The following is a 14,858-nucleotide window of genomic DNA, read 5'->3' on the forward strand; positions in this document are numbered from 1 at the left end:
TATATTTTTATTTCTTCTTACCTGTTGACATGTATGTGTACAAACACGCATATATACATAGATGCACATGTGCACACATGTGTAACATATACATATGTTTAGAGCAATATGTACATATTATATGTTTGACACTCACAAAAGTGTATACACGTGCAGCGTTATTAACGAAAATCCAGTAAAAATTCATAATGGCTATCAATAGGAGGAAATACTATTCGTGTGGTGCGTTGATTACATGCATTATCAGACTTTTGTATTGATAAGATTGGTAGTATCGGCGCAAATATCAGATTCCGTACGCAGTACTGTGTCGGAACACAGCTTGGAGGTGGTCACGTTGGTATCGTATTGATACGCTTGTTCTCCTGCGGTAGTGCTTTTTCACGCGTTGTTATTATGCCGCGTATAAAATCGTCCGTACGAAATTGCACGATCGTCGCGCCATTAACGCCGTATGTTGAATTATGTGAATGCAAGTGACGTTTTATCAAGTTTTCACTCGCACAGGTGTTCACTCGCTCGTCTCTCTCTCCCTGTCTCTATATATAGGTGTGACATCATGAGTCCGTTTTTCCTGGGATATTTATACTTTTACATGGTGATGACTTTATTTGCACGTTTAAGTACGTGAGTACGTTCATACTTGAACAATTCAACAATTTTCAATATTAAACGTTCATTTTGAGAAGAAAAAGAAAAATTTGTACGCATCCACTCGAAAAACTGACATATAATGTTATTATTTAGAAATTACGAATTTAAGATGGATTATTTTCTCTATTACTTTTTAACGCAATCTTCGTTTTCTTTATCCTTTTTGAAACATTTTTAAACATAGATTGGAAGTGTTCCGAAGATAAGTTCTTTATTAAATTTGCGCGCGCACAATGCAATGCATATTCCGTTGCGCAAATCATTACGGCGCATGGAGGATGTGTTATCATTTTTTCAACAAAGTAATCTCATTGCAAGGAGATATAGTATAATTTTAATGTACAGACACCCGATGTGTTTCAACAGATCCGTCTTACGCGCAAGACAGCACGATAGAGAATCTGCAAAAGTACGGAAACTGTACGGCTAATTGCACACAATATGACATTAAATCGAGTACGGCGTGCAATTGCATCGAAAATACCCGTAAGTTTGATCAAAAGTCTCTCACACACACATACACTTGCACACGCATATACAGCTAGAACTTAAAAATTTCTGCCGATCTTTCTTCACAAATAACATTTCATTTTTTTCTGTAGAAGAGGAGGACGGATGTATAATCGACTGTCCGCAGAAATGCTGCTTCCTCAGCGACTGTTCTTTCTGCCAGTAAGAATCGCGAGCAAGCAGATATTTTGACGTCTTTTAGAAACTTGCATTGTTTGAATCAGTTTTAATAATATTGCTATTGCAAAAAAAGATCGACTCCAATCGTGGTACTGTTGACTTATTTTATCAACATTATATAACAGTATTTTTTTCCATGTATCTTGTGAGCAGATGTTTCGATATCGAAGAAGAGAAAAACCAAGATTCAAACGGAAAGTTGACGTCAAAATGAGAAGAAAAAGGATTATATAAAATGTCATTATGTGATCATGATTCGATTATTTCCTCGTTATGTCGATGTCACCGTGACTCTTTATTCTGAGAGAGGATCTTTGAATTTACACACACCCTCTCCCCCCCCCGCCCCCGTATCTCGTTGAACTCGGAGGATCGTATTTTACTTTTTAGGGAACAATCACATTTTAGACAGTAAAAATGTCTAAATTACATTTTAGAGACATCTAAAATTAGAGACATCTAAAATAAATAGGATATCGTTTGTATACTTCTGAAATGTGATTTGAACATTTACACCGTTTAGGGTGTACTTTTAAACTTTTACGAAAATCGGACAGTTTTATCTTACAATTGATTTTGTTTTTTTTCTTCCAAGATGTGGATTTCGAGATTGAAACATTAACTGTGATAATTTTGGTCTCCGGTTATTTCGGAGGATCGAAGCTAGTGATAAAATAATGTATAGCAATGAAAATTTATTTCAGGCACGCGGAGTGGCAACTGATGACAATGACACATATCAGTATTTCCATATTATTTGTGCTTGGTATTACTGGTTTAATTTTAATGTACTGCAAATTATGTAGTAGGTACGAAAACGAATAGACTCGCGTACGCGTGACATTACTTCTTCCGAAAATTACTCGTATAAGAGTAACAATTCAGGAACGAATTCATGAAACTTTGGATTTTTTACGTGTTTGCGATGTTCAATCTAACGAGTGCGATAAATCTAACATAAATTCTACTGCAAACTAACATAAATTTAACATAAATTCTACTGCAAACAGTACGAACGTAACTTGGCACTATCCTCATTCTTCAAAGTTCATTCTTCTAATCGCACATGTACGTTTACTCTGATCGATCGAACGATTGGCTAGGGAGTTACACGTTTTACACGAAGACAATGTTGCGAATATTTCTATGATGCGCAGGACAAGGCGGCTGGCGCGAACTAGGTGCTTTAGGGCACAAGGTCCGGACGGCGCGATGTATTGCAGTACGGTCGACGGTTTACGGGAGAGACCACCACCGTACAGCGAAGTCTGCGGCGCTCCTCCCCTCTATGCATCTCCCTACAACAGGGTAGTTATTACAACAGTTGCGTTATTACTCAGACAATATAAATGTCTGCACACGGAGAAATATACAAGGTGAGGAAAAAATATGGAAATCCTTAAAACTCTCGAAAGATATAAGTTTTACCGAAGTGTTTCAGACAAAAGTTATAAGGCTTAAAACGATGTATTTACTGATCTTATCAGTTTGACCTTGAGTGGCGTTGCCAAGGTCAGGTCAGGGTCAACTTATTTTTTTTAAACAGAAACTTCCATTTTTTATTATATCATCTTTTTCTACCAATTAATTTGAACAACTTTTGTCTGAAACATATTTTTATTTACCTAATATGTTTTGAGATATTTAAGGAAAACTTGATGACTTTTTCAATACTTAACTTACGATATCTCGCTAACTATTTGTCAGAAGAAAAAATGGTACCAGACTTTTTTACTCTATCTCAAGAACATATTGTTACAATAGTTCCCTAACTTTTGTTAATTGACTTATTGACTTTGGGAAATTTCAAAATTATCAAATCAACAAAAGTCAGGGTGTTAAAATATATAACAATATATTTTTGAGACCAAGTAGAGTAAAAAAGTCTAATAGCATTTTTTCTTCCGACAAATAGTTGACGAAATATTGTAAGTTACATATTGAAAAGTTTCCGAATTTTCCTTAAATATCTAAAACAATATTAAGCAAATGAAAAAATATTTCAAATAAAAGTTGTTTAAATTAATTCGTAGAAAAAAATAATATAATAAAAAATTGGGGCTTCTGTTTAAAAAAAATAAGTTGACCTTGACCTGACCTTGGCAACGCCACTCAAGGTCAAACTGATAAGATCAATAAATACATCATTTCGAGCCTTATAATTTTTGTCTGAAACATTTTTCTGTAAAACTTATATCTTTCGAGGTTTTTAAGGTTTCCATCTTTTTTCCTCACCCTGTATGCTACATTCACAACCAAATGTTATTTGCTGCAAGTGTTTCACAAGTTTATGTCTTCGAAAATCTATCATAAATTTACTCTACTATTATAAATTTAATGATAATCATCATCATAACGTATCTTAGATCCGCTTTTGATCCAACGTAATACTTTATGAGCGTTCAATAAACGCGAATTGAACAAGAAAGAAAATGATAGATTGCGTGATGATCAAGTGCGTATGAAGTAAATTAATAAAATCGTACACGACAAAGAGTAGTGCGAAACACACACACATATATAGATTGAATATTCTCGACGGCAAGTTTGCGGCACCGTAATCTGCTGATTATGATAACGATATGCCATCTCATACATATCCTATATACAGTTTCTTCAACAGTAGATAAACCTATCTTTAAGACCAATGAAGACATTTTTATATATAACGATGACGAAACGCTTCCTTCCTTTTTTCTCGTTTGCCAGACGTCCATGCAGGATGCTCCTCCGAGATACCCGAGCACGCCAAAACTTCAGGAGAGATGCCGGTGCGTCCGGGACATCGCGCTTTCCTCGCCACCTATCGCTCAACACATATGACGTTACCGATTCTTACGGACGGATGTATAATACATATAAAGCAATTTTCGCATTTTGTCTGTATATATTGTTCTCAATAAAATTCAGCTTTTGCAGATTCCTTCTTCTCAGGAAAGACTACCCCATTCTCGTCGATTGGCCCTCGAAAGATTGACCGCTTGTGAGATATCGTCTTGTGTATTAATATCGGATATTGATATCCTGTTTACCCAGGTGTAATTTATTGTAAAGTTACAAATACCGTAAGAGAAAATAATGCAAACTGCCAATTGAATAGGATGTGACTGGATGTCGAAATTTTATATCATACGATAATTAATTGCTACATGGAGAAAATTTTAGAGCAAAATTTATTCTTATGGTAAGGATTAATTTTGTTGTAATAAGAATTAAATAGATAAAACGTGTCTTTTACGTGTGTAATAAAAATTATATAAGAATAAAGAAAAAGCGCATCTGCAAGGTCATCGGGGATAGAAAATATGCGACAGAGAGTCCCATGATTATATAATGAAAATGTCATTTATTTGATGTGGTGCAATGAGAGACTTAAAATAAAATGGAAAAATGAATGTCTGTATGAGCTGGGTCTTCAATGAGCGGCGCGCGCATATAACATTCGCTCGCGGGCAGCCACTACCGCCAATGTACCACATAGTCGTACGCACGCACGCACATACGCACAACACGTGCAACGTACATTTACATTAAAAGCACTCTTTTCGGATCTTCTGTTAAATGCAATATACAACGGAAGTGTCTTTTGTGTGTGTGTGTGTGTGTGGTTTTTTTTATCCGAGAACTTCGCGGTAGCGGCTTGTAGCGTTCGATGTAATCGTCGACGCGCGCCGATTTTTCATTATGATGAGGTAACACTTGTCTTACTTGTACTCATAGTTTATCAAATTATCCAGTCATACGCTTGTATAATATGTATGTATATATGTATGTGTGTGTGTGTGTGTGTGTTACGTTTTTTTTTCAAATTGGTTTATAGCATTCGATCTAATTTTATTATTTTTTAATCTCTGTTTGTTTTACACATTTCTTTGTTCAGTAAAATCGCTTTGCAATCTAATTGCTCAAATTACGTTCTTTGTTTGCCGCTTTTTTTATTCTTTATTTCTTTCCACCTTCTCCTGAAACGTTTTCTTTTGAAAAAAGACACCTGACGTTTACCACGAGAGAGAGAGAGAGAGAGAGAAAGAGAGAGAGAGAGAGAGAGAGAGAGAGAGAGAGAGAGAGAGAGAGAGAGAAAGAAATTTCGGCACAGTCCTAAAGATAGATAAAAATCGAAGAATGATTGCGGATCTGTTAGAATACATTTTAATATGCACGATCAATATCTGTTTTTTTTCAGATCATTTTGTTTTCTTTCCTCGTTGCTTTCGTCTCTCTTTCTTCCACTTTATTTTTACTTGAATTCAATCCTGTCGTCGTACTACAAATAAAAACTGAGATAAAGAGGTATGGACGTGTAAAAACGGTGAAAAATTCCTAGTTAGATCTCTGTCCTTGAGTCGACTTGATTCAAGTCGACTTGATTCGAACTTCGATCTCGACGTCAAGTCACATTTCGCTCGATTCGTATAAACGAACACGTATGCGCGCCGCGTGTATGTGTATATGCGTGTATATGTATGTATGTATGTATATGTATACGTATGTATATTTCCATTTTCTAATCTGTTATTTATCGGCATTACGCGTTATACATTTGGTTAAAGCATCGGTAGTGTCATCGAGGAACATGAGAGTTTAGCGCAGTCTGTAAAATTGAAATAAATTACACACTGATCGTCGTTATCGTTTACGGTTTTGTAAAAGTACGGGGTCGGTTTCTTATAAAATACAGGCAGATATGTACATGTATATATATAAAAAATCTTAAAATTTCGAGACAGACGGGGGAGAGGAAGGAAGAGAGAGAGGGGGAGGAGAAAGAGAGAGAGAGGGGGAGGAGAAAAAGAGAGAGAGAGAGAGAGGGAGAAAGAGAGGGGGAGAAAGAGAGGGGGAGAAAGAGAGGAGAGAGAGAGAGAAAAAAGAAAGAGACGCTCTAGATTTGGAACTGTTTGAATAACGACCGCCGCTTATATACCTGTCTGTGTTTTGTTTCTCTCTCACATACATACATACATACATACATACACGCACACACCCACCTACCCACACACAACACACACAAAAGTAAATTCACTGGCTGCCAGGATCATCGGCTGTCAGAGGAGGTTTGGAGAGGAGAGGGGATTTCTTCTCTAGAAATGGATCGATACAGTATTGCAGTAATTACAGTGGTCTTATCACAGAACATGTATGGCATTAATTGTCATCATTAATTGATGTAAACGGTACAAGTATTTCGCATTTAAAACTCGGTTCTTGGTAAAGCTAAAGGTCGGAGGATCAGGAAGCCAGTATAGTACTAAACGGTTATTGTGTTTTCATGCTTTTTTCTTTCGTTCGCGCCTCTCTTTTGGTTGCCCATAATTTCAAAGTTCATCATTTGATCACATAGTATATCCCACTCCAATGATCGTTCAGTTATGTGAAAAGAGAAAAGAGAGAAAAAGGAAACGACTAATGTCGCGCGCTTTTAATTAATAATTGACTATAATGTTTATTTTATACAATTCTCAATTCACCCGTTTCTCGATCGTCTTCGTTTACTTTAATTCATACATACAATACAAAAACTACGTGAAACGCAAAAACAGCAAAATTAATGCAACTTGTTACGGATAATAAAAGAAGAGAGAGAGAAGAATATACGAAAAACATTCCTGCGACAACTAACGTGTATCCGATAAATTATGGACAACCTTAAATTCAATAAATGTAATAATTAATAATAATAATCAATAATAATAATTGAATGTTATCACTTCGTACATAGTATGCGATATAAAAAACAAAACAAACTGTGCCTATTAACGGAGGAAAGAGGGAACGAGGAAGAAACATGAGGCTGACCATTGCTAGAAACGCCAAGAGGAGGCTGTTTGGCTAGGAAAGAGCGGAGTGAGAGGGGGGGGATTAAGGAGAGGAAAGTTCTTATTTGCGGACAAAAATGTACAAAAATACAGAGCACAGATTGCGTAGCGTTAATAATGATAATAATAATAATAATAATAATAATAATAATAATAATAACCGTACATGTTTTAGAGAAAGAGATCATTAAAAAAAAGAACACTAACTAGAATAATGTCTCCTTTTCGGAAGAGTTTGACGCGCGCTAAGAATTAAAAAAAAAAAGATCACTATGTCTTGGTAAACCAACAGAATGTCTAATTTCCTCTGTGATCGCGCCGACGTGTTGTGTGGCGGCTGCTGCTGCTACTACAAGACGAACATATATGTCTGTCCGTCCGTTTGACATGTTTCTTGTTCTTTTCGCTGACAAAGGAACAAAATGTTTTAATTCGTCTGGCCGACGGTCTATCACAACTTTCTTCGTATATTTATCGTTTCTTTGTATTTTCTTCCTTTTTGTGACAATCGTAGCGAGTCGCGCAGAGCTCCTTTTCTTCCTTCGCCTATTTGGTCCTCTCTCTCTCTCTCTCTCTCTCTCTCTCTCTTTCTCTCCCTTCTGCTCTTTTCTTCTCTCTTTTTTCAGTTGCACTCCGTCCCGCGGGGCCGTGCGCTTCCAGTGGATCGTTGATGCGACGGTAATGAAAAAAAAAAGTAAATCCATGTTGTGGCGAATCTCCGATAATACATACCAAAATGTATCACCGAAAAGGCTTTTAATAGCGTCGGCGATATTGGTACTGAAGAAAACGTCGTACATTTCGTTTCCGCGGCGATGTCGATCGTGAAAATGTCAACGATACACGCTTATGATCGAAAAATACGACTGTATGCGCGCACGCGATTTGTGTTGTATGTGTATTTCGCATATGTGCGCATAATCAAGTAGGTATGTGTGTTGGTATGTATACATGTAAGTTGTATGTATGTAATATGTATATATGTATGTATGCATGCACGCATGTACATTCCTGCTCACTTGAGCGTTCTTTCGTTCCTGCGGGAACTTGACGCAAGTGGAGATTGAAGAAATGAGCGAGTGCCGCGGTCGCGTCACACAGAGTTCTCTTCACTACCGGCGTTTAATCAAACACAAGATAGTCTGACATGGGAACGCTTTTAAAATTCGTCTTCGACCGACCGGACAGACAGACAGATGGGCGGATGGATAGACGACGGACGGACGGATGGACGGACGGACGGATGGATGGATAGTGGATGGATGAATAGGTAAATGGATGAATGGATAGATGGATGGATGGATGGATGGATGGGTGGATTGATGGATGGATGGATGGATGGGTAGATGGATGGATGGATGGATGGATGGATGGATGGGTGGGTGGGTGGGTGGGTGGGTGGATGAATGGATGGATGGATGGATGGCTGACTGGCCCTCTCCTCCTCCTTTTCTTTCCTCCCTTTCCTCCTCCTCCTCCTTCTCATCCGTCTCCTCCTCCTCCTCCTTCACTTTCTCTTCCCGTCGATCTCTGACGTTTCAACCAAGGTTCATTGATAGTTGCTATTTCATCGCGTCGATTCGTCTCAATTGGACCAGAGGGTAGTGTGGCGCACTAGGAAACATTTATTTTAGCACTACTATATTCGTATCTCACTGTACACAAAGAGTCAAGAGGGATGTAAAAGTGGTGGCGGCGATGCAGAGGTCGTGCCCGGGGTCAGCGGTGACTGTTTTCAGCTCTGCTTGACCCGTTTCCTGGGCGGTCCGATCGGCGGGATTTGTTGGGTGGCTAACGCTCGAAAAGCTTCGGCTATTAGATGCGGATGGGAGTGTACCATCGCCTTGAAACCCGTCGTGTCCATCACATCCGTAGCGTGTCTGCAAATAGTTGGTTGAATAAAGATCTGACATAAAAGCGGTAAGATTGCATGATTTTTGCTGGAAGAATGCAATTTTGTCTTGCATTGGAACCATCACAAGCTAATCAAAAAGAGTATACCATCTATAAAATTTCTTTATTGAAGAAAACCGTAATAAAATAAATTGTAATGAATGATGATAAAATAAAACGTAAAATTACTTTGCCAATCATTTGATTAATATGCGTATTTTGCATCTTTCCAACATATATAATCTACCATTGTTATATTTATGTCTTTGATAAAAACAGTTCTAATAACAAATAAAATCACGAAATGAAATAAATAAGATTCGAGATTTTTAGAAAATAAGCAAACCAATTCTTTACTTAAAAATGTTCGCGAAATAATTACGGCCTTTAATGGATTAAACATCAATTTTTATTCTCGTGACGTCACTATGATTTTTTTATGCAAAGTTTTGAAGACATTGGGTTTTCTTCCTCTCTTCATGCTACAAGTTTTGTTTAAATTTACGATCAACTGAATTGAATGGAAGTGCCAAAAAACTTGTAAATACCAGCTTGAGAGTCTCGAACAAACAAAATCATCAACATTTTTGGACCAAGATGATTATTTATAATTATATATTACATAATTATATGTGTTTTATATGACTTTTTTTTTCATTTCAGAAACTTACGTGTTAATAAAGTCTATTGCTTGCGCCTTGAGTTGGTCAGCGCTATGAAGATCAGCCAATATAAGAATATCAGCGGCATTATCAATGGCTAAACTCGTGCAGAGCGCCTCCTCGCACATCACCTTCAGCCTCTCCAGTGCATATTTGTCCGCGGCGGCCAACAAATCGTCCGCCATCTTCTCTAAATTCGCCGCTTTACCGGTATATATAAATCGTAACATTTCCCTCAGGACTTCGTGATCTACATCGGTGATATCTACACGATTCTGTTTCCTCTCTTCCATCTCATGTTCAAACATCGCCGAGAAGACAGGACTTCGTGCTACAAAATCAAACGCAAGGCGAAAGTGTAATGCGACTCGACGGGCGTTGGTAAAATAAGTAAAATAAAATATTGAAATTATCCAATTTCGAAGTGTTAACCATTTTTACGAATAAAATGAACATTTACTCGGTATTTTCTTAGGCATCTAACGAGAACTTTCTGTTCTCCTTTTAATATCCAAACTTCTCTCTCTCTCTCTCTCCCTCTCCCTCTCTCTCTCTCTCTCTCTGAGAATTTAATAGAAAAATGACGAGTCTAACATGTGATCAACTTGATGTAATAAATACAGACGAATCTATAACGTAACACACACACTCACACACATAATTTTATTTTTTTTTCTTATTTTCATATATCTTACCTGCTAGAATTGCTTTGTGCGCCTGAAACTCCCTGCCGCATACAGTGAGCGTGACATCGCTAAATTTTTGGTTCTCGAAAAGTTGCCCGAGATCGTCGGGCAACCGGCATTCCGGCACCTTGAACTGTATCGTGTTACTTTGTCCGGAAATATTGACACTATCCGCTACTACGCTGACCTGCGGGCAAACGCAGTGAGAACACCGGCCGTTAAAGAAATTAATGCACACTGGCCGCCGTGAGAGGTGTTATAAGTGGGAGTACAATTAACATACAAACGTATATACCTCACAGAATATCGTGAGTTTGTCGTCCGGCAGAAGTCCGTTGGCCTCGTCCAGAAGAAAGTCTCTCCTGATGAACTTCTTGAAGCCCCAATCTTTACCCTGAACGAACCTATAAGCGCGTTGACTCTCTGAAAAAAACGAACGCAAGTGTCTAAATGTTACTCTCTCATTATCATCATCGTGATCCGACGATAATCCGCTCGCAATTTCTCGAGCACTGGTCATTTCACTCAGCGACTTAGAAGTCACATCGACATACATCGTTTTTCTCATACGCAAAACCAGCGAGGATCCGTGTCACGTGTGTAAATTCTTCACGAACATCTTTAAAACATTCTATATTGCATCCACACATGATTTAGTATCGCGCATGTAAAAAATGACATTAATATTTAATGCTATTCGCCTAAATGATAACAAAAATGAAGGATGAAGAAACACCGTGATTTCGACGAAAGAGAGAAAAATATCAATAGACGTTATAATGCATCATGGATATCGACGTCGTTTATGTATGTATGGATATTATATGTTTATGGAGCAGGGACGATCGTCATGTAGGATAAATACTGATAAGAGTTGCGTTGAAAAGAGGGAGAGAAAAAAAGAATAATGTAAATAGTTGTCAGTGCTTTGAGAATATTTCGATGCAATTGCAAGTTAATTTTTGATTACGTCCCAAAAATATTACACTAGATTCTAGTACATTTTAGCAGGTACAACAAAAAAAGATTGAAAAAAAAAGAGATAGAGATAGATGATTTAAGTATTATATTAAAGCATAACATTAACATTAAATCTGCTGCTCTGTTTCATAATATGTAGCAGATTCGAGAATCTCTCTGCCAATTTCACGTGTATTTTTAGACTATTAAATGCAATTGTGAAAATACAGCGAATGTCACTCGAAAATTTCTCAACACAGGAAATATAGACACGAATTGACACAGCACAAGCTGTCAACGTGAAAAAATTGTTTTATTGTTTCCGTCATATGTTGGACAATGATTCCATTTATTTTCGCGTGTGCTCTCACTGTGCGAGAGCATATGCAATTTTGTACGAAATATTTGAATTTCAGCTGTGGCTGAATGAGATTGAACAAAAATTTGGTGACGCGAAATGACTGAAAATATTCATCTGAACATTCAGTTGTATTAAAATTTATCCAAGCTAACTGAGAGCGATTGACCAGTTAGAAACTTCCTGTAGAAATTCGTACGTTCCCGTAAGCGAGTTTTCATTTGATCCTCAGGCAACAGAAAGTTCAGTTACTCTCTGAGATAGAGTTGTTTTTTCTCGTATGTTTTCTCGGCCAGCACACACACAAAATATACGTAAAATTTGCAGAAAGAGATCAATATCCAGCTGGCAAAGTTTCGAGATATTAAAATTTTAAGCGACGCTGTATCGTAAACTTACCCATTGCTTTGGTTTCTTCTCTTTTGGCATTAAGAATAGAAAATTTGAACTTTGCTCTGACTTCAGATTTGTTGCATGATACAAGAAGGAGATATAGTGATAAGTAGTCTTTGCTCTCTTCGTCCAAGCCCTTAGGATTCACTCTCAGGCACCTGGAAATAATTATTATCAATTTAAGATCAATTTAGCTATCGTCGCTGTCTACGCTTGTTTGCCCCTCATGTCTAAGTTCTCGATCGTGTTCACTAAACAAAATCTCGTGGATTTATTCATCTTTTCGTTTTGAGAATCGACCGGCCACTTGCGGAGTGCTTCGGACACGCTTTGCAACGAGCGCGTTTTCACGGCGACGCGCAAAATGGTGAGAAGTGAGAAAAGAACGAAATCGCGTGGCGCGTACTTGAGAAACAATGGCTCATTATGTTCCAGTAAACGCTCGCATTTTTAATACGGTGAACGTAATTGTCCACATTTCTACGATTTCTAAGACGCTCTTTAAGACTCCCGTCGCCTTGTTCCACGTGGAGTATATTAGATACACTGACTCAGCGAAACCAACCGATTGTATTCACATAGACGGACGGTCAAGGAGGAAGAGACAGAAATGCACGAAGCAAAGTGTGCAAGGTAAAAGTATCAATGCCGGGACACGTATTTCACACACTCCGGATATTCTTATTCTTGTTATTTTTATCTTTAAATATTATTTTTATGATTTTTATGATTTTATCTTTAAATTTTATCTTTATGATTACTTTTTAACTTTCAATATCAAATATATGTTGTATATTCAATATATTCGTATCTATACGTGTACGCGTTTAAATATAAAGGAAAAAAATATATGTATGTACGTACATACGTACACACACACATACATATATATATGTATGTATGTATATACATATATGTATATATACTCACACATACATAAGAAGTTCTAAAAATTGTAGCCCTTCATAAAAAAGAACAATTCTTTCTATTTAAATAAAAGAACTATATTTGATTAAACACATGTTATTATATAATACCTGACGAATGCTTACTTTTTTTACGTATTTTTTTTCTTTCAATATATAAACGTAACAAATAATTGATGTAAACATACATTATAGGTGCACGCGATACACTCCCGCTAATTATTCGCGTGATTCGACATAAAGTAATTTGCGGTTGATGCGCGCAATTTATCCCTCTCCCTTTCTCTATCTCTTTCTCTCTCTCTCCCCCCCCCCCCTCTCTCTCTCTCTCTCTCTCTCTCTCTCTCTCTCTCTCTCTCTCTCTCGCTTCAGTTCGTATGTAATAAAAAAAATCTTAAACAATCGTTTTTTCTTTTCCTCCGCGGACGGTCTTGCAACGTGTTCGTGAACGAATCTGCTTCTCTTTATGCGTGCGCATGAGAAAGAAAGAGAGGCAATGTGAAAAAAAAAAAAGAAAAGAAAGGATCGTCATATCGGCGACCCGAAATCTTACCATTTTAACTTGTCGTTGGCACCTGCTGAGAACGTGGACGACTTAAGCACCTCTCCCATCTCCTCACGGCAAAAGCTGAAGTTATTTATCGTCCACATGTAGCTGAACTTAACCACCTTCACCTGTGCACATAAGACCTTCAAATGCGACACCACGTCAGAGTCTATTCCGAGTGGAAGCTACTAAGCTTACAATCTAACTACATACACGTTAAAAAGGCTACACGAACGCCACTAACGCACAAACGTCGGTCTCACTTCACGAACGTCGTGTGTAAACGCGTGGGCGTCGTACTTTAATTACTCAGGATGACGAGAGAAAGGGGTTATCGATTTATGCAAGAAAAAAAGGAATCCACCCTGAATACGGACGTACGGGCGGATTGTCAGTCGCATCGTAGTCGCAAAAATCGGAAAATGACAATGGCGCTCGGTCGCGTGTTTTTTTCGTCTATTTCTGCGTAATGCATGTGCAATGAAGAAGAGAGAAACTGGTTGAATTAACGTCATTAATGTCGCAGCTAACGGCGTTTTGGTTACAGAGAACGGAATTTTTGGTTCTCAAGTACCAAAGAGAATTATTGTCCGCTGCAAGAGTTCTCCAATCAGCGAATAAATTCTTCCATTGAAGTAGGCAGAGATGCGTTCCGTAATTCGCAGGGGAAAAAACAAAACAACCTTCTTGTCTACGATTGTACACCTGTATACGACTAAACGTCGAATTCATAGAAACCTCGCAGACGTGCGACGACACGGCGACGACTGAAGTTCCCTCCCGACCACGCTTGTAACCGACCTTGGAGAAGCGTGAGAGCAAAGTACAGCACGTGGTAACACGCACACGCGTGAGACACGCACAATGTAAGAAAAGGTAGAGTAGGAGGAGAAACATCCAGGGTCGAGAATCAAACCTCGGCCCGCGCTTACGCAATTCCCTTTAAAGAACTGTGCGCGCGCGCTTACTGCCGGTCGAGAGCTTTAACGGTGTGTGCAGAAGTGTAACTTTTGTGTCACTTTGAAGGACGCGACGACGACGACGACGACGACGACGACGACGACGGAGGCGGTTTTTATTTCCGTCCTCCGCATGTCTTAACGGTTTCGAAGACGCATGACACCGTTTTTCGGTAGCGATGGCGGCGAGTTCGGCATTAATATGTATTAAGATCGCGGCAGACGGCACCGATCGAATCGGGTTTTTATCTTTGTCACACGATCGCCGTGCGGAAAGACATATAGTTGAGCGGGGAAGATGAGGGATCCTCGAAGCT

The 14,858-nt window shown here is 38.3% G+C and overlaps 2 protein-coding genes across 13 annotated transcripts in view; one reads left to right on the plus strand and one right to left on the minus strand.

The window, feature by feature from the left end:
- The first annotated feature begins 1 nt into the window (after position 1).
- Positions 2-4,820, plus strand: LOC105190655 (uncharacterized). Of its 5 annotated transcripts, none has more exons than XM_025299689.1 (6): positions 2-623; positions 1,000-1,140; positions 1,257-1,326; positions 2,049-2,153; positions 2,502-2,720; positions 4,054-4,820. In XM_025299689.1, the coding sequence occupies exons 1-6, from the start codon at positions 455-457 to the stop codon at positions 4,319-4,321; spliced, it is 972 nt and encodes a 323-aa protein (XP_025155474.1). In that variant the 5' UTR covers positions 2-454; the 3' UTR covers positions 4,322-4,820. The 5 variants fall into 5 exon arrangements, with proteins under 5 accessions (XP_025155474.1, XP_025155475.1, XP_025155477.1 ...); XM_025299690.1 differs by having other exon boundaries at positions 1,021-1,140; XM_025299692.1 differs by having other exon boundaries at positions 2,502-2,652; positions 4,054-4,267.
- A 3,798-nt stretch (positions 4,821-8,618) lies between these two features.
- The window catches only part of rdx (BTB/POZ and MATH domain-containing protein rdx), a 37,825-nt gene continuing 31,585 nt past the window's right edge, over positions 8,619-14,858 (minus strand). For 3 of the 8 annotated variants that reach the window (XM_025299681.1, XM_025299680.1, XM_025299682.1), the window contains 6 exons: positions 13,589-13,725; positions 12,116-12,267; positions 10,682-10,821; positions 10,408-10,585; positions 9,722-10,043; positions 8,619-9,037 (listed from right to left, as the gene is read on the minus strand). In XM_025299681.1, the coding sequence (XP_025155466.1) occupies positions 8,893-9,037; positions 9,722-10,043; positions 10,408-10,585; positions 10,682-10,821; positions 12,116-12,267; positions 13,589-13,725 (1,074 nt within the window). In that variant the 3' untranslated portion in view covers positions 8,619-8,892. The remainder of the gene's footprint in view (positions 9,038-9,721; positions 10,044-10,407; positions 10,586-10,681; positions 10,822-12,115; positions 12,268-13,588; positions 13,726-14,858) is intronic. The other 5 variants (XM_011153494.2, XM_011153497.2, XM_025299678.1 and 2 more) reach the window with 4 other exon arrangements.

Source organism: Harpegnathos saltator, unplaced genomic scaffold (assembly GCF_003227715.2).
Source record: "Harpegnathos saltator strain DR-91 unplaced genomic scaffold, Hsal_v8.6 scaffold289, whole genome shotgun sequence".
Taxonomy (NCBI): domain Eukaryota; kingdom Metazoa; phylum Arthropoda; class Insecta; order Hymenoptera; family Formicidae; genus Harpegnathos; species Harpegnathos saltator.